At 39.1% G+C, this 20567-nt stretch overlaps 2 protein-coding genes across 4 annotated transcripts in view; one reads left to right on the top strand and one right to left on the bottom strand.

The window, feature by feature from the left end:
• SYN2 (synapsin II) overlaps positions 1-20567 on the bottom strand; it is a 151607-nt gene that overhangs the window by 50569 nt on the left and 80471 nt on the right. The window lies entirely within an intron of this gene.
• TIMP4 (TIMP metallopeptidase inhibitor 4) lies at positions 1759-17748 on the top strand. Of its 2 annotated transcripts, none has more exons than XM_028718907.2 (5): positions 1759-2119; positions 10730-10827; positions 13479-13593; positions 14940-15064; positions 16880-17748. In XM_028718907.2, the coding sequence occupies exons 1-5, from the start codon at positions 1990-1992 to the stop codon at positions 17075-17077; spliced, it is 666 nt and encodes a 221-aa protein (XP_028574740.2). In that variant the 5' UTR covers positions 1759-1989; the 3' UTR covers positions 17078-17748. The 2 variants fall into 2 exon arrangements, with proteins under 2 accessions (XP_028574740.2, XP_077780962.1); XM_077924836.1 differs by lacking the exon at positions 1759-2119 and adding an exon at positions 5210-5265.

The raw sequence follows: 20567 nt of genomic DNA, 5'->3' as shown, positions 1-20567 counted from the left end.
TGCCAAGGAACCACAGGAAAGTGCATGATATATGTAGCGTACTAGAGCTGCACTTTCTCATACTTTTGACATTGTGGCCCAGTTTGACAGCCTGACCACTGCTTATACTGTTAAGTAACAATGCAACCCCCCCGTTCTGCTTAGAAGTATGTTTTCCACCAAGATTCGCAGCTTGACAGGCAGCTGTTTGGCAGTAACTGATCCCCTTATTAATCCGCAGGTAATTATTGTAATGCCAATTGCTACAGGGTAAACTTTGCACAGTAAAGAAAGGTAGCTGCTAATTACTCAGGAGTAATTACCCTTCTATATAACAGTTGTAGACTGCATGCAGTGTTCTATCTAGTCAATCTAGCCTAAGATCACTGTGATCTTTGCTAAACTGCCCAGTAGCCACAGTGGCAGGTGGACATATAATTCTGCTGAGTTCAGCTGCAGGATACAATCATGCCATTAGTCAAGTCGGTTACTAGATACATTTGTTCCAAAACATATCTCAAACATATATTGCTTGGTTCTTTCAAGCCCTTGGCTCTATAAGAAGCCAAAAACCCCCAAAATTCTGTTTCCCTAGTTTATTCCCTGACCAACACAAAAGGGGGGGGGCACATTTCAAAGGAACAGAGTGTTTTGCCATATTGCAGCAGCAGAGAATTTAAAACTTCTTTATGCTTCTTTAGTAAACTGGCCCTTTAACTCTGGTGCTCTACTGCTGAAGTTGAAGCTCACAGCCAGGTTCATGCTGTTTTAGGAAATTAGTTATCTATCCTTCCTACTGTCTTGAGAATTCATTGTTTTCAACCTGCTGATTATTATATTTTTTAATTGTCACAAGCTGCTTGAACTGTGTAAATTAAGATTCCAGTTTCTTAATGTTATGTGGAAAAAACAGAATTTTTATAGAACAATCAAAGCAGTGATAATACACCTATATCTCATATGACTCACCAGTCAGTGGTTCTTATGGAGTTCATGCAATATGCTAAATGCTTTCCCACCCCAATATGTCGAACTGTTCTGTAGCTTTCCCCAAAAAGCGAAAAAAGAAAAAAGCCCAAACTCTGCCCCTCTCACCCATACAGCTAAGAGGGAGCACACTTAGCAGGCGCAGAAAATATTTGCAAACTGCATGCCCCTGTTTCAGGTCACTGCTAATATGGTGTTAATTTAGAAGCTCCTCTTACAAATTCAGACTTAGGGCACTTAAAAAAAAAAGTTAATCAATACTTCAAACAAATCCATTACCAGATAGCAGCTAAAATGTTCTACTGCAAACCTTTCCTGGTATCGTTTGCATGTTCCAACTGTGTACAGCTCTCAGGCAAGGCTTGTAACATTTCCTCTTCATGAATGATCATCTGTGCAACCAGCATAGAGGCATTATTCCAAGAAAATGTTAAAAGGGACAGGGAGAGATTAGGGGATGAAACTAAAGCTGAGCCTTAAAGTGAAAGGAAGCAATGGCTTTGACATACATTTTTACTTTGACGAGAGAAACAGACAATGACATGCTATATTGCAGGCTAATTTATATCTTCTTCTTTTTAAAAAAGTCTTCTAAATAGCCTAAAATCAAGAAGAATGTGTTTTCTGGAAGGCCTTCGTGATTATTCCTGACAATGACTCACAACAACAACACTGTGATGCAATCAAAAAAGGTAATCTTTCCTTTGGTAGAGCAAACCTGTCATACAGTATTTTCACCAATGATGTGCTTTTTCCTTAAAGGAAGGCGGGGTTACAACTAAGTATCAGGGCAATAAAAAAAGGGGGTCTCATGTCAGGGACATTAGAAGTCAGTTAACAAAAGTATATGTTCAGGCTGAGCTGAGAGGGCTCTCCCCCCCCGCAAAGCATTTTAAGTCTGCTGAAATTGAACTGCTGGTTGCACAAAGAAGAAAGCAGACAGTCATTAGGAAGTTTAGATATAAACTCAAGAGCGAAAGAACATTTTCTTCAAGCTGGCCAGCAAGCGGAGTTTCAAGCAGCATGAATCCTCTACTCAGTACCTTGTTATTTTCACTGCTACTTCTTCTAACCCTCAGAATTCAGGAGCTTATAGAGGCTTGCAGCTGTGCCCCTGCACATCCACAGCAGCAAATCTGCGATTCGGCTTTAGGTGAGTCATAAACACTATACACTTTTTATGCTGCCTGTAAGAAATCAACTGGCGCTAGATTAACTGTGGGCATACTTCTCTGCAAACCCTTTAGGGGCTCATATCCAATAATGGTTGTTTGGGACTCTGAAGAAGTGGTTACACACAAAAAAAGATTTCAAGAATAATATTACAAAAGCATCTGGAAGCAGTTGCTCCCGTTTATTTTTGCTTTTCAGTTTTCTCTGCAATGATTTGTTGTAATTGGTGGCTGAAATCCTTTATGGGTTTTCTTCATGACGAGTTTCTGAGCATTAGATTCTGACATTTAATATGTAGAATAATAAGGATGTGATTATATGTGTTCTGTGGAGGGCTTGTAGGCATTCTGTTTGTTACACTGCTTTCTAAATAGATATTAACATTCACTTATTTTTTAAGATAATCTGCTTTTTATCATTTTAAATCGAGAATGTATCATGCTCAAAACATGCTATTTAAAATTGTGTATGGATGAACATTTCTGCAAAATACTCTATAGAGTCTAAGTATAAAATGCCTAGTTTTATTACTAAGTATTCTATCTATATATTTAAAAAACTAAAGTTTTACAATTAGAGAATGGGATAGGAAAATGTGACTTTTGTAGTCTTTTCATTTTCAGCTCGAGCTGTGGCTAGTTAGCTTCCATCCAGAGTGAACAGTAAATGTAGAACATGAGTTTCTAAAATGTCACAAAATTAGCATCTCTATGGGATAGGCAATACCTTCTGCATACTGATTAATTGCTTTCATGTGCTGACAGAAAATCTTTGTAGCCATGACAAACTCTGTTTAAAACCATCAATTAAATTGTTTCTTAATCTGGCTGTGTTAAGTAATGTTTTCCTTAAATTACGTACACCAGACATGACAACCTAGAATAATGTGAAGTATAGGAAAAAGTACCAGCTAGTGTTATTTCAGTTAAACAGCTGTTAAATGTGTTAAAGAAATCAGTACTCAAAATGCATCTGATACAATTCTGGTGCATGACACTTCTCTGAAATGTTAAATATATTCACACAGATGATCAGTTTGAAACTAGGAAAGAAGACTCTGACACCCGACAGTGTTTAGTAGTACATTAAGCATCAATATAAAAAGAGTGAGAGAGGGGGAGGATCCCGCTACACAATTCTTCAAATACCTTTTTCTAGGGTTCGGAAACCAAGCATGCAAAATGCTAACTTGATCCAAGTGCATGCATTACTTAAAAGTAAACAAATATCTCAGTTGCTACAATGGAGCAAAATGGAATGTTTAGCTTCTTAACAGATTTAATTCTCGAAGTGCTTTCTATGGGCAACTAAAAACATAACTGGGTGCATATTTAATCTGGACTCCTGAACCTTTACTTACTCAGGTCTTTGGAGTGTTAATGTGACAGGTGGTTGGGGGAAGCAAAGACCATCCAGTTTTTCTATACAGCATATATAACTACAGACTAATGTGGACTATAGAGAAAGATCTTATGCTTGCTATTATACCTACTAATAATAAACTCAGCTGGTGACTACTGGCAGGATTCTAGCCAAAATGGGGCCACTAAGAAACAAAAGGGATGTATCAACATTCTCGAAGAAACCTCAGAAGCTCAAAAAATATTTAGCAAAAAGAATTGAAGGGGGCCAAAGCACACCCACTCAAAACAGACCAGTGAGAATTGAGCATGCTCAGTAGTCACATAATGCTGACTGAGGTGGTAGTAGGAAAATGAGGAGGAGGGGGTGGAATGCTGAACAGAAGCACTAAGCGCTGCAGCATTTTGTTGTAGGTCCTTCTTGTAAACCCATATTTCCGTATTCTGAAGTACACTTCACAGCCATTGTCATTTATACTTGAGGCCAATGCTCAGGAAGCATATGGAAGAATGCCACCTATGAATAAGGTGCTTGCTTTTGAAGTATGGTCACAGAATTGTGAATGTTTCCTGTACCCAGGGGCTAATCTACCATGAAACAAATGAAGCTTCAGGGCCTCTAATCCAGGAGGGAGTGGCTTTATTCATGCATGTATATAACATCTCCCTAATTTTTACCAGCCCCCCCACCAATAACTTGAAAACTATAAGGCATAGGAAATATTTATCCACACCAGTGACTTGTGGGATAATCCAGTATAGCAATTTTAATCAAAATCTGAGATATAGTAGTTAATTTTTAAAACTGTGGTGATCTATCATGGAACAACCCCACTGAAGAAGATAATAGTGGTTACCCATATCTCACTGCTGGTTGCAAAGGAGTCCCCACAACAGCTCAAACTTCAGGGCCCCCCAAATGTAGTTCTACCACTGCCTATGCCTGCTGCCCCCTTTTCCAAATCAAACATGAGAAGGAAGCATGATAGAGGTTGATATTTGTAGAATTCTCTTAAGACATTATAACTACTGAAGGAGCACCGGTTGATATACTATGAGGGATGGAAGTGATCATATGACTGCTCTTGTGTAGCTCTACTTTGCAAGAGTTGTGGGTTGTAAAAATTCAGAAATATCACTTCCATAGTCTGAACATCCTTTTTACAGAGCATGAAAAATTAGAGAATGATTACGAAAACATGAAAAATGGTAGTAAGTCTGTGAATGCAGAATAGCATCTAAATATGATAAATTCTTAGCACCAGACTTTCACTTCTTTGAAAGTTCTTTACTATTTTTAGTTCTAGTTAAGTTAGTAATAACTGTTAACTTCTTTATTGACTACTTTATAAAACTTTTATCTTGCCCTTCCAATGCATTTGCTTTGCTTACGTCAGCCATCTCAGAGGTCAGAAACATATACATATTTGTATACATTACCTATTGTACATACAGACCACTGAAGAATGGTCAAAATGTGTTAGGCTTAGTTATACGCAGTTTGATTTGATCTTTTCAAATGAGTATTCATTGGTTATGTCAGTTTAATTTGTTTATATTTATAATATAAAGCTGCTTTATATACTAGTTTACACTACTCTATTATGTGGTATTTTAATGTTCAGTTTGCAGTTTCTTTATCCATTCGGATGTTCAGGGAATCTCACAGCACATAGTAAATCAATATAAAAAGAAGAACAGGGAATCTCACAGCACATAGTAAATCAATATAAAAAGAAGAAAAGAAAAAATTGTTATACTAAAGGTATATGAAAATTGTGTTAATGCTTCAGCTGTTCCTATCTTTTTTTGCCGTTCCGTTTCTCTTCCTTTTTATTAATTTTTCTCCTTTGAAAATTATATGTGAATGAAGGAGGGTACCCCAGGCACTGGTTAAATCAAGAGACGGTATACATGGGTGACCTTTGGCTAATTCAGAACCCTTACCATTCCCAAGATGAAACAAGAAGCAATTTCATTGTTGCATTTGTCTGTGTGATTAGTGGTTTTGCTGCTTTTGTTTCTTCAAGCGATGCCTAGTTTCGAAACATTCATAGCTACTACTAAGTAGGCCCAAGTAACTTGGAAGAAATAAACTGGTGTGCTGGAATTGAGAAATATCATGTGGGATGGTGGCAGAAAACAAGTGCATGATTCTTAAACGTACGTTTGTTTCAGTATATGGCAGCAAAAATTCTATATTGGGCACACAGTAGACACTTATGTTATCTACAGTACCTTTATATGTGACCTTACTTGACAAACTTGACAAACTAGCTTCAAAGTAATAATTACTTTTCAGAACATGAGCATTATTTTTTACTTCCTACATCTTACCTCAAACTTGATTCTGCTAGGAAGTAAATTAGACTTTTAAGAGTTATTGAAAGAAATGGAGCCTACCTACTGAAAATTACAAATATTGAGCACTGTATTTGTGGCAAGAACCATCATTGCTCAAAGTATATTTTAGGAGAGATTCCAGAATTCAGGTAAATGTGTAAAAGAAATCAGTAAGCACAAAAAATAAGGAACCCACTGTGTGAGAATCTACACAAATGGGGGGGGGGGGACAGGGGTTCAGGTCAACATACGAAGCTACAATATATAGCAAACGAAGTACAACAAATGTGTTCATCACAGTGTACCCACTATTACAAGGCATACAGTGCATACAAGCAGAACTTCAGACTTATCACAACAAATACAATATAACAATTAGTAATATATATTCATATCGCCGGCACAAGGGAATTCCTGAAAGCGGCGGAGCAGCTGTAGCAACAGACAGGACTAGAGCCTGGTGATCCCAGTTTCGAAAAGAAACTCCTTCAGTTGGCAATATAAGAGAAAACTGTGGCAGCCCCAGCCAAACAATATAATATAAACTCTTCCTGACCATGAGAAGCAGCCATACAGATAGAAACTGCCCTACCTCCTCCACCCCACTATCAAGGCCTAACTGGATTCTTTTTAATGGACAGTAAGGAGAGAAAAGTTATATGCATCTTCCAAGTATCCATTTATATAAAATACTTAATATTTCTGGAAACAGAACGTATGTCTTAGTTAGTGATGATGGATGCTTTCTACCTGCTGGAGATATTCCTCACAGGCTCTCATAGAATTTCATGTTTTATCTGGCCCTCTTCCATGCTGATGAATTAAATTTTGCATAAAAATAATATAAAGTCTCTCAAAAGCTCAATCCTTTGCACGCTTACTTCACTGTTCAGTGATGCTTACTCACATGTAAGTGTGAATAGAATTGCAACATTGATGCTCTTTATGTACATGATGTTGGCTCTCCTGATGCTCTTATGATCAAGAGGACAAATGGAAGTAATATACCACCCCCCCACTCCACCCTTAGCTAACCATAGCTTTGTACTGAAATATTGTGGGGGTTTTGCAAACTACCTAGAGGATTTCTAGACTCAAAAATGAGGTAATGATGATGATAATATTAATAATAATGTGATGGTGATAATAAGCAGCTGCTGCAGCTGACACCTGTGGAATAATCAATATTTTCAAGACATTTTTGCTCAGCCTGTGAGGAACTGGGAGCTGTTGTTTAGAACAGGAGCAGCTTGACCCCATGACCCCATACTGGAGAAGCAAGTTCCTTTGCAGCAACAACCTATGCCATAAGCTTGGATAGCTGGCCACACAACTGAATTCAAAGCCCTTAAAGAATAATTATCCAGCTTTCACGAGTGGCAGTATAGTTCTCCCTTCTATAATTCATAGCCACCAAGTAGCTAGGAGTTAATACTTTTTCTTTTTTTCTTTCTCGAAACCTTTATTAGGCATTACAGATATAGACCATCTTAAAACAGCCATATACACAAAAATTGAAATATATACAAAGAAGCAGCCATATAATATGTATACTAGCAGAAATGTATTAATACATAAATTCCACCTCCTGGACTTAAGATCCTGGACATTCCTGCTTTAGGGAATCCAAGGCTAGCCCAAGACATTTTGCCACCTGAGACAGAGAGCAAGTGGCAGAGCTCCTTTGCCTGGTCATGCCAATTTGTATAATACCCAATACTGCCAGCAAAGTTGTTGTTGTTGTTGTTTTGCAGCTGAAGCAGAATATCCCACAACAGTCTACCCTACACTCTGGCAATATAAATACAGCAATAATACATTAAAAAACTAACAATATGCTGCCCTTTCAAAAATCTCCTGCCTGAGGTGGTTACCTCACTCTCCCTTATGGTAGGGCTAGCCTTGAGGCTCCTTCCTACAGGACATCTACCTCATTGTTAAGTGCAGTGATTTATAAAGCTAGAAGGAGCTAACACATACCTTTTCTGCTGCATAATGCTAACTAACAGGCTTTTGCAAATGTCCTCATTTGCCACACAGCAAATTGTATTTTGTTTGCTCAAAGGAAGTGTGGTTTGGGGACTATGGAAGCATGTTGGAAACATTTTTAAATTTCTTTTATAGACAAACTCATGAACCTCAATGAATAAGATCCCAGCGTCCTTGCCAGCAATTTTGTTATGAGTTCTGAAGCTCTGGAACTCATTAAAAAAAAACCCTACTGATGTATTAATCAGCAAACTTGGGTGATCCAGTATTTTACCACTGAAAGAATACGAAGTAGCTAATTTGTGTAATTATCACAGTTGATATTTCCAAATTGGCTACCATTCATCACACTAATGATGGCTGACTCCAGCTGAAATAAGAGAACAGCATACAGCTGAACACAAATTGGAAGAGACAACCCATACTGATACACAGGAGAACGACTTCATCATTACAATTTTGGTTAACCAAATCTTTAGGGGTCTGTATTTTCTTCATGACTGCAAGACAGAAATATCTAGAGCGGGCTTTCTGCAATACTGCAGGACACAAAACAACATTTTTTTCTTATACAGTGGTACATCGAGTTACAAACGCCTCAGGTTAGAAACGCTTCAGGTTACAAACTCCGCTCACCTGGAAGACTTACATCGAGTTGAGAACTTTGACCCAGGAGGAGAACGGAAATTGTGTGCTGGCAGCACAGCGGCAGCAAGAGGCGCCATTAGCGAAAGCACGCCTCTAGTTAAGAAGTTGCAGGTTAAGAACGAACCTCCGGAGCAAATTAAGTTCGTAACTAGAGGTACCACTGTAAAGCTGTCAAAATAAAATTTAAAATACTATGGCCCGTAGGTGGGATTTTCTCATTCAGTATGGTTTCTTTAAAAATGCATCACCCATCAGTAAAACTGCAGCTATGCACATATTTCAGTTATATAAAATTATCCTCAAAGAAAGGGGGGGGGGGGACCAGGGAGAATTGACATGGTCCACCTCTCCTTTGCTGAGTTTGGCAGAGTAGAGGGAGGCGCAAAATAGTTTTCAGACTGTTGCCTCGGCCCAGGGAACAGGCAGGCAGGAATAGCTACAGAATTCCCTCATTTATCTATCTCTTTTTGGTGATATCCACATCAAACAGTAGATGATCAACCATCTACCTGAGGCTTGAGACTTAGGTAGGAATGGGCTGTGAATATTTTCTTATCAGTAGCCCAAAATTTCTTTCAAGAGGTCTTAGTATCCAATTCATTGGACACAAAAGTTGTTGGACATGATGGCACCTATGCTATCCTCACGGGAGATGAAAAATAAGAGAAACTGCAGAAAAATTAGCGAGAGAGAAAGAGATCTTAATCTTCTACCTGTTACTCCCCCTAATGTTAAATACATGACATGACTACAATTTTCCTTCACTCCTTTGCTGTATGCAAGAGATGTTTGAGGGAGGATTAAGGTGTTAAGACCTTGCATGGGAAGGAAAGACTGAATTATCTCTTCCTAGTAAAGAGCTCCAGCAACTTGTATGGGCACAGAGGATAACATGTCTAGGAAGAAGAACAACCGTATATGAACATCCTTCAGAGCAGCAGCACTGCTATGCTATTTGAAGGATGCTATACATTGTTTACCTTGGGAACAGTTTCTTTGCACTCCAGTGGGTGCAGAATGCCAAGGCGAGACTCCATACGGGGCCTCGCTGCGAGATCACATTCACCCGGTGCTATAACAGCTTCACTGGCTCCCGGTGGAGTACAGGATCAGGTTTAAGGTGCTGGTTTTAACCTTTAAAGCCCTATACGGCCTAGGACCCTCGTACCTACAGGACCGCCTCTCCTGGTATGTCCCACAGAGGACCTTACGGTCTTCAAACAAAAACATCTTGGAGGTCCCAGGCCACAGAGAGGTTAGGCTGGCCTCAACCAGAGCCAGGGCTTTGTCGGCTGTGGCTCCAATCTGGTGGAACGCTCTGTCACAAGAGACTAGGGCCCTGCGGGACTTGACATCTTTCCGCAGGGCCTGCAAGACAGAGCTGTTCCACCAGGTCTTTGGCCAGGGCACAGCCTGACTCCCTCTTTTGGCAATCCTCACAGAACTCTAGCCCAGTGGTTGCCATTAATCCGATTTGAATTAATTTTATAATGAAATGATTTTAGAATGTTGTATCATTTTACTGTTGTTAGCCGCTCTGAGTCCGGCTTCGGCTGGGGAGGGCGGGATATAAATAAATTATTATTATTATTATTATTATTATTATTATTATTATTATTTATTATTATTATGGTGGGGCAAGAACATCCATTTTCATCTGGTCACTGGTGGAAGGTAGCACACATAAGCTTGGACTGCACAGCAAGCTGAAATATATATAGTTTACTGAGAGTGTGGAAGTATGAGGGTACTTGGAGAGAAGTTTGCTTATTGCTACCAACTCATATTGAACTAATGCAAGAGCAAACCTGGGTTACAGCTTGTGGTTAGTGAATAGAGAACTTAACCATGAGAACTCCCAATTTGAACTAAATAATATACCAAACCTTGGCTCATCTTGGGACAGCAGTACAAAGGACTGAGAAGGAGTGATGTAGCTATGAACTCCCCTTAGGAGTCCACATATTCCCATCGTGAAGTCATGTGAACCAGCCTGATATAGCATCAATACTGCATTAACAGAATTTGGTTGAATTCTAGATGTAAGCACTTGCTATGTGAAATTATTACCATAGGAGAACTCTAGTCTTAATCACATTCATCTTCATATTAGCTGGGGGGGGGGGGGAGAGAAATAGACTGTACTAAATACAACAGCAGCTGTGCTTTATAGTACAAATAATGTCACACTACAGAAAGAACAGGTGAATAAATTCTAAAATGTCTGTTTTGCTTTCATTTACTCGCAGTGATTCGAGCAAAAATTTCCAGTGAAAAAGTGATCGCATCAAGTGAAGACCCTCTTCATACTCACAAAATGATTCGATATGAAATCAAACAAATAAAGGTACATGAAAAAATTGTTTATTATGATGCTTAAATGCCACTGAATACTACTACTACTCCTGGTCAGTTTTATACTCATTTTCCAATGTGCACATAAGAGTGCAACACATACTATTTATCTGGGCATAAATTCTATTGAACTTCTGATCAGACATATATAAGATTGTGCTGTAACATGATTTTATAGCTTCTGAAGTAATCATGTCTGATCCATGTTTAGGAGAAATATTTTTTGTGTTGGAACTTGTATTAGAAAACAACTAATGCAAAATCATAATTATAAGCACTTGTGTTAGAAACAAGATTCAGGACAGATTCAAACACTTTGCTTTGCAGATTCTTGGAAGCTAATTGGTAGCCAGTGCAGCTATGCCAGAATCGGGGTTATATGTTCAGCCCGCCCTGCTCCAGTCAACAAGCTAGCTGCCAAATTCTGCACCAGCTGCTTTTTGAACAGTCTTCAAAGGCAGCCCAGCATATAACATATTACAAGATGTTACCAGAACATCGACAACAGTAGTTATATATATAGATCTATGGTATCAGATTCATTTTATACCACCATTGGTAGGTGCTTGAGAAGCCTAGGATGAGATATTCCCCAACTGTTTGGTTTAGGAATCTTAGGGTTACAATGACTGATTCAGACTTTATGGGATTATACATTAAGAGTGGACACTGCATGGGTTTAGATGGTTCTTATGCATACGCTTGGCAGACAAAGCTTTCTGAAAATATGTATGATGGAAAGAGAATCTGTCTAATCTACATTTGTCTCCAATTTCAAAGTCAGCAATAAGTGTAAAGGTGTCATTTGATTTTGATAATGAGTAGTTCTGTATAGCCAATATTCTGGTTCACCTGAAAGGTCAGGGTTGCAAGTCTGAGGATGCTCTTAGATCCAGCATTGTTCCTTGATACTCAGGTTGGGTCCACATCCAGAGGAACCTTTCATCAGCTTCAGCAGGTTCTCCAGCTGCATCCTTTCTTTCTCTTTTGTAAGTGGCAGAAAGAAAACTTAGGGGGAAATCCCATTGAACACAGAATAGAACATATTTCATTGTGTAGCTGGCAGTAGAGAAGTCTTTTCCACCTGCATTGCATCTGGGGAATTCCATTTAGGGCAGTTATGAGGCTGGAGGAGCCCTGTGGTTGTGATATTTGCAAGACCAATTCCTCCCATATCTGCGCTAACTTCAACACGTGCTTCGTGATGGTTTGTACTGGCAAACACTTAAGCACCCACCTATCACATTTGCTTGGATGAGTTCAGTAGAGAGCGCTGCTACGGATGAACACATTTTATTAGGAAAAAAATCAAGATACATAAACTTTTGAGTGGAAGATCAAAATTTGTGCTTTGACTTAAATGGTACTGTAAAGACATAGTTGTCTTACATGTTAGGATATTTATAGACCTGAGACATTCCTTTATAGTTTCCATCCCTTGTAAATGGTAATAAAATATAAATGTGCGAAGATAAGACTAGATAATTTTTTTAAAAGTAAACTTCATTTGGGTAGATAAAATTCACTTGTGCTATGTTGCGATGGTTGGCCTAAATTTAGATCTGTTGCTATGTTTTTTAAAGAAACCTTTCTGTTCAGCATTTAAACTTTAGACGCATATTTTTCAGCAATATTTTGAATTTATAGCTGTTTACAGTTGTCAACACTTAACACAATATAATAATGGGAACTCATTTACAGTTGCATTTCATTAACAATTACTGATGGAAGTCATTTAGAAGGCGCATTTCATGATTTCCTTTCAAAAATAATATACATAGGCTTTTTGTGTGCATTGTTTAAGAAAGAATTATGTCATTCAGGGGTAGGCAACATGGTGGCTTCCACATGTCTTTGGACTATAACTTGATCATCCCCAGCCAGTAGGCTCAATTGTTGGAAAAGATGGAATTTGTAGTTCTAGTAACTTGCATGAATGCTTTCCATGTGAGCACTGGACAATAGGAAACTAAAATAATACTATCAAGAACAGAGGCTCAGCATATAGGAAGGCCAAAACTGAATATGTCACTTTTCTGAAATTCACACTAAAAGCAGGGTTTAATACAACACTAGAACTCCCTTACACAACTGTCAGGCTAATCAAGCAAATATTTGTGTGAAAATTATTTATGTTAGACATTGTTGTGGTTTATTCACGGTTCTGTTGCTATGCAAAGTAGAATTTCTAAACTGCAGCCTTGGCTAATGCCTTGATTAGCCTCCAATTTATAACTGAGGGGCAAGCTAGAGGGGAGAAGTTCCTACTCTGCTCTATTCTGTAAGCCCTCCCCTAGCCCTCCCAGAGCAGGAGTGCCAACGTGAATAAAATATTGTGGGGGCCCAGGTAAGCCCTTCTCCGGATAATTGATCACATGATGTGGCACACGCACACAATTTGAATGGGAATGCCCATCAACTTTGGGGAAGCATGGTCCCCTCAAATATTTTATTGTGGGGGCCAAAGCCCCCACAGCCCCTAAGAGTTGGCTCCCATGTCCCAGAGGACAACCCTGTGGACAAGAGCTTGCACATACTGGCTAGTCAAGCCACAAAGCTGAACAATCTTATCTAGCTGTATCAATTGTAACCTCACAAAAAATCTTAGTCACAACACTTTTTTCTTCCTTTTTCCTAATACAGATGTTCAAAGGATTTGAACAGTTGAAAGATGTTCAATATGTCTTCACACCTTTCGATTCCTCTCTCTGTGGGGTGAAATTAGAAGCTAACAACAAGAAGCAATATCTCCTTACAGGTACAGTACACAGAAGCCAAGGCAGTACACAAAATATATATTACAGTAGCATGGCCAGTGCTTATTATGCTATTTAACACTATAAATACTGGAGCCCATATAAAGCCAAAATTTGGGCTGTGCTGCTATGGAAAACTGTGCTCGCATAAGTAATATGATACCAAAGGGAGGAATTAAAACATTGCGCTCTTGTGGTTGTTCCAGCAGCGCAAGCATTTTTGCTTGGCAGACAGCATGAACCCCTCTTCCCCTCTACCTGCTTTTATGGGAATTCTCCTGACTCTCCAGCATGGATCTGGGGAAGCCATAGCGGGATGAGAGGGTAGGAAAGGCCCCCTTGCGCTAGCTTCCAATAGCATGCAGAATTAGTGGGATCTGGGCCAAGAGGCCCCTGCGCCACCACCCAACCAGCAGATTGGGCTAATTGGGGCAACCTCCTGAGTAGATAGCAGTAGGCTTAGGATGAGAAGTTCTGTTGCACTTGTCTGCACATGCAGTGATTTAATTGGATACAACCCAGAGAAATTTCTGTTACAATTGCACCCCTTGTTTTAATTCAAAAAGTTGTCCTTCTTGCCATTTCAGATACGGAGACAAATTTGTAAACTACAGTACTAAATAAAATTTTAAAACTCAAAAAAGTCTGAACTGTGCCATTACCTCCAATAGTGGCTATCACCGTGTCCAGGCATGTGCAAGAGGGAGGCAGCCAGGTACACTTGCCCATGCCTTGGAGGACTAAGCCAGCTAACAGATCGGCTGCTTTTTTGTTTGAGTTTATAACTTTATTCTAACAGGACTCCTGCCGTGGGCTTCAGACAAGCTCTGCATTGGCCTGATTATGTCTGTTTGCGATATGTGACACTCCCCCCCAAAACAACCCCCAGTAGTTTCTAGCAGGCGAAGTATACAGAAGAACAGTAGTTTGTAAATTAAAATAAAATGTAAGAAACTCTTCCCTCTGCCCAAGTATGCACAGTGGCCTCCAAAAACCACATTTGGAAAAGAGAAACAAATGTATTTAGTACTTAGTTGTTTGCTGCCCTGGGCATCTAAGAGAGGATAGAAAATTAAATAAATGACAACAATAAAAACAGTAGCCTGGAGGAGACTCAGGATGGGTCAGTGTTATTCTATTTAGTGGTGGGATTACACAGCAACATTTCATTGCAGGCTCCATGTATTTATTCATTATGTTAAAAAAAATTTTTTTGCTTCAGCAAATCTTAGGGTGACATTCACAAGCAACTGAAGTCAAAAACTAAACCTTTCATTGATGTGGATTGTATCTTTAATGTTGGGAATGCAATTCTGAATCCTGTGTTTTGATGTTTACCCCAATGCAGGACAGATTTTAGATGATGGTAAAGTTCTTATCCATTTGTGCAATTACATTGAACCATGGGATGACCTTACCTTCTCCCAAAAGAAAAGCCTAAATCAGAGATATCAAATGGGCTGTGGTTGTAAAGTAAGTATACCTTACCCACTGGAGTATCATTGCTCTTTCAGACCTATAGCACAAGAAAGGTTGCGCAAGGCAATCTCTTTCATTTGAGTATTTGAACTCATAAGCGCAGGCAGCCAACAAGGTGCCCGCCAGCAGTTTTTGGGACTACAATTCCCATCAGCCCCAACAAGCTTGGCCAGTGATCCGGCGGGATGGAGGTTGTCATCAAACAACATGTGAAAATCCTATGTTGGCTGCCCTGAAATTAGCCTTCTTTGGCCTGCCTTTTCTCATTAAAACTAATATGGGATGGATTCTGACTTGAAGGAAAGTATACACACTTGTGTGTTACACTTTCCCACATCAAGCTGCCTTGGCTTGGGTGATTCTTGTTAACCTGCCATATCTAGCACAACTTTTCTTTGCATTTCCATCTGATCTCCTGGACAATTTTCTCACCAGTGCTAGATACTGCTGGAGAGAATTAGATGAATAGGCCATGTTTCACATGAAAATATATGTTTATCATAAAAATGGCGCATGCATTCAAGGCTGGTTCCTGTATTTCATGTGCACAATGTAGAAATTTGTCCTTAAGATACATGTGCAACATCAATACAAACTTCATGACTCTAAGGGTCAGACTACATGTTTAGCTTAAGGTGAAATGTGCAGTTAAATTTCTTGGATTTTTTTTTTTTTTTTTTACAATCTTAGGAGGCCTCACTGCAACACACTGGGAAGTTTATCCCTTCTCTCCCCAGTTACAACTCACCCCACCCCACCTCCTGTGTGACTAGTAAAGGGTTAGTTGCTGTTATTGTTTTTAAGTACCTGTTGTCACTAATGGGACCTTTTGTGTAGCCACACATCAATTTTGGGAGGGTGTCTGTGGCTAGGAAAGAAGGGAAAGCAGGAGACATAGGGCTTATTCACATTTACTTTTCCTTCACTCTTTCCAGGCACTGTCCACACTTTAAAGGTCTATGTCTGAGCACCCTTTTGTTCCCCCTCTGGAGCTTTCCCTGAAAAAATCCACTCTTTAAAGCTCAACTGGAGCAAATGGCAATTTGTGGAACATCTGAATTGATGTTTGCTCCGATTGAGTGCTAAAGAGCGGGTTTTCACAGCGAAAGCTCCAAGTAAAAAACAAACTAACCCACACACACTTAGACAAGGAGCTTTTAAGTGCAGCCTTTGCCTGGAAAGAGCTGAGCAATAAATAAGTGTGGATAAGGTCATAGCAGCATATCTTTAACAGAGCATAATATGTAGTCTGACCATAAGAACAACTTGCGCAAATAATGTTTTTATGATGTTTTGAAAAGTTTTTATTTTACTTTTCACTGTGTTTAACCAATTCCCATTAATTATTCCTCCTCCTCCTCCTCCTCCTCCTCCTCCTCCTCTTCTTCTTCTTCTTCTTCTTCTTCTTCTTCTTCTTCTTCTTCCTTCTTCCTCCTCTTCTTCATACTAATAATATTTAAAAGAAGGTAACATCTCACAGGAAACAAAATGTGCAGTCAAATATATATTAAGTTGGTCAATATTGTCTTATGATCTATGTTGAAGGAATGCATTCATTTTGTACATATATAATATATATGGTTGGCCAAAAGATCTGTGGCCCTCCAGACTACAACTTTCACTATCCCTGACTATTGGCCATGCTGGCTGAGAATGAACTCATCCCTGAACTTTCCATAAGGTTTACAGTATTTCACTTCAGTGTAATAATTTGGGTACCAGTTCCTTTGCAGATATGGGTAGATGGAATTGTATGCACTGGGAAAGTATTTTTAAAAATGGGATATTAATGTACTTTTCCATGTTTAGATTTCTACTTGCTACATGGTACCCTGCTCCATCTCTACACCAAATGAATGCCTGTGGACAGATTGGCTGATAGAGAGGAAGCTGTATGGTCATCAAGCAAAGCATTACGCCTGTATCAAACGCAGTGATGGAACATGCAGTTGGTATCGTGGTGGCCCTCCTCCAGAAAAAGACTTTGTTGACATCAGTGAACCATGAATCATGTAATTTCTTTCAAAGCCCCAGGGGGTTAAGTCCATCCGACGCTGTGCGCTCACTGCTGCTTTGAACTTCCAACAACTGTCTCTTGCTTAGAAACAAAAGCAAATTGTGCTGTGCAAATAAAGTACAGAGGTTGTAGAATTGGCATCCAGTCAAGAAGAGAAATGAATCTCCTGGAGGTAGCACTCCTTGATAAAACTTTAGAGAGCAACTATGTGGAAGCACTTCTTTGTTCTTTAATAATAACAATAACAATAACAATAATTCTGTTTTTGAAATCAAAATGAATGTAACCATATAAAACAAGATTCATCAAAATTTGGACTCCTGTTAATAGGATGAGTTTACCCTGTTTTATTCCAAAATAGTACTTCTGAAAAAAATGGAGTAGCATGAGACATAAGAGCTTCGACAGTATGTATATTATTACAGTCTGCTGTAAAAAGTATGATGAAAGATTATTTTTCCCATTTCAGATTATTCAAGTTAAATGTTTTGTGAGTGCCATTTAAAATGTTCTACTTCACTCTTCTGTATGCTACTTACTATGTCTCATCTAGCCTTATCTTTGTCGTGAAGGATTTGTTCATAACTATAACACATATTTGATAATCAAAACACATCCAGTGTAGCAGTCCAATCAATTGGAATATACTCTAAAACAGCAATTAAGGCTGATTATTATATTACACAAGTATTATGACATTCACATCCCCTGAATGAACACCATGACATTATCAGGCCAAGTAAACCCAACTTCATACATCTTAGAAAAATACATTTTTCCCCTTCTAGTGGTTTGAGATGTATGCAGTTCTCAAGTCTTGCTAAATTATGCACAAACAAGCAAAATGAAGGGAGCAAAACACGGGCAAAAGAGAAAGATGGATGAATTGATCCTAGGGCATGAAATGCAAGTGCCTCTTGAAGTATTGTAGGGCATTTCCAGAGGAGGCTCGCTAGAGTTTGAGAACCTTTACCTTAGACTGAAACACAAAGCTAGGATGATATGCTGTGGCCTCACACATGGGGTGAAAGTATCATGATCATCACTACTTCAATAATTATAGATGTCTAGATGCAGTGCCTGGAACTTAAGTATTTTGAAATATGATGGGACAAATCAAGGAAAGCTCAGGTATAACGGCCTCTACTGAGTATGCAATTTCCTGGTTTCTTCATGCAAAATAGTTCTACATTCATAGAATCTTAGAACTGTAAGGAACACCCAGTCTCATCTAGTCCAGCCCCTTCTAATGCAGTAATCTCAACTAAAGCATCCATGACAGGTGGCCATACAACCTCTGCTAAAAACCTCCAATGAAAGAGTATCCACAGCCTCCTGAGAGAGTCTGTTTCACTGTAGAACAGCCCTTACCGTCAGAAAGTTCTTCCTGGTGTTTAGCCAGAATCTCTTGTCTTGTAACTTGAAGCAACTGGTTCGGGTCCTAACTTCTGAAGCAGGCGATTAAAGAGGCAGTGGCGTAGCGTGGGTTGTCAGCACCCGGGGCAAGGCAAGTAATTTGCGCCCCCTAACCCGTGGATTTGCGCCCCCTAACCTGTGGATTTGCCCTAACCCCAGATGTTGCGCCCGGTGCGGCCGGCCCCCCCTGCACCCCCCACGCTATGCCACTGTAAAGAGGTGCTAACCTTCTAATGATATCCCTTGATGGTGATCTGGCCACTGACCTGCTTGTAGTTCCTATTTATTGATACCTATTTTCTGTCCACTGCCGTTTTACAGCAGAATTTGCACAGACTGCAGCACAGTAATACTACATCTGCCCTGCATGCAAAAGGTCCCAGGTTCAACCCCCAGCATCCAGAGGCAGCTAAGCAAAGGCTCCTGCATGATATGGTACAGAGATGTTACCAGCCAGAGTACACAACGCTGAGCTAGATGGACCAATGGTCTGATTCAGTATAAAACAACTTCCTATGACCTATGCATTCACTCCAGCTCATAAATTTGTTTCTATAGATACACCATAAAAGAGGAAGCAGGAATAATGTTCTCCCTTGACCATGAGCATCTCTGACTATTTCATAATCCAGTGGAGATGCCACTGTTCTCCACCTGTTTTGCAAACTGCATTATGAGGCAGTGGGACAGATCCATATGTTGTAGCCCCAGGCACCTTTTAGGATAGAATGGGACTTACTACTCAGTAAACATGCTTAGGACCATACTGTTATGTAGAAACATGTTATGAAGGATATCTACTTCCTAAAACAATGTTTAAACAGCTGAATATGCTATAGTTTTTGCAGAATGTAGAAGTCAACTTTTTTGTTGTACCACAACAATTCCCAGAAATGTGACTCCATAGAAAATGAATATATATATATATATATTAGCACAAGTTTTTATTCTAAGCCATTTGGCACTGAAACATTGGCTTCAATAAGCATATAACTCACATTATTTTTTCTGAAAAAATATCTTTCATTTTCCAAAATGGATTTTTGATCAACATTTATATATGGTTTTTTGTGTGAATGAAACAAGTTATTCAGTGCAAGACTAAATATAGCAAGCATATTCTACTGTATCATGCATGTGACTTTTTAATCCCATAAATTACATAGTAGATAGCAGGTACTTCAAAGCAAGTAATGTAATTTCCTTGAAAAATAAATCCCAACATTTCCTCATCTATTATTTCAATCTGCAGCATGGGTCAATTTGTAACTGCTGATTTCCTTAGGTAAATGCGAAAATACATCAAGGAAATTGCTAAGCTTTTATCCTAGCAGCAATAAGCATTTAAAACTAAAAAATGCTAATTTTTAAAAGCCATCTACTGAAGCAGTTAAGAAGAGTGCTATCTTTGTGCAATTGCAGTTTACTGCTTTTTTAGAGGGAAAACAGAACACAAGACTTTTCTAAAGGAGTACAAGTATATCCGATTGACCAGCTTCAAACTTAGAGCCTCAGAATACTCTGGTATAAAATTCTGAACAGCAAGTTTTTGAGGGGAAGGGAACTGTGAGAAACTCTTGAAACATCACCAAAAAAATCTGCCTAGACAACTGTGGTTTGGCTCCAACATTACTAGTGACAATTCCCCTCTCCCTCTCTCTGGATCATCCCACAACAGCAGCTCAGCTTTTCACAGAAACTGCAAAATCTATCTGTCATTCTGCATCAACTGTTTTCCAAGTCACTGCCTTTACAAAGTCTCCCTCAGAGAAAAAGAATCACAACAGGAAGAATCTTCAAATTTACAGTCATCACTGCTTATGTGAAATGTCCATAATAAAATAATACATGTGCAGATGAAGAACCATGGTCATGTTTATATTCATATATCATACAGAATATTAATCAGACATTTTATCAGCCAGCAAAATAATTTTATTGAGCTATCATGACTTTGTGGTGTTGGCATAGAAAAGAGGACACACATTCTTTTACTATCTTGTAAGTGAATATTTCAGACTCAGGAATGTCAGGTAAACATCAGAAAACCAAATTCAACTAGCA

Source organism: Podarcis muralis, chromosome 2 (assembly GCF_964188315.1).
Source record: "Podarcis muralis chromosome 2, rPodMur119.hap1.1, whole genome shotgun sequence".
Classification (NCBI taxonomy): Eukaryota; Metazoa; Chordata; class Lepidosauria; order Squamata; family Lacertidae; genus Podarcis; species Podarcis muralis.
The sequence above is the reverse complement of the archived record's forward strand: the minus strand, read 5'-3'. Positions and strand labels throughout refer to the sequence as shown.

Coding starts and splice junctions, on each gene's coding strand:
- TIMP4 (XM_028718907.2), top strand. CDS start 1,990: ATGAATCCTCTACTCAGTACCTTGTTATTTTCACTGCTACTTCTTCTA. Junction 2,120..10,729: donor AATCTGCGATTCGGCTTTAG/GTGAGTCATAAA, acceptor ATTTACTCGCAG/TGATTCGAGCAAAAATTTCC. Junction 15,065..16,879: donor AAATGGGCTGTGGTTGTAAA/GTAAGTATACCT, acceptor TTCCATGTTTAG/ATTTCTACTTGCTACATGGT.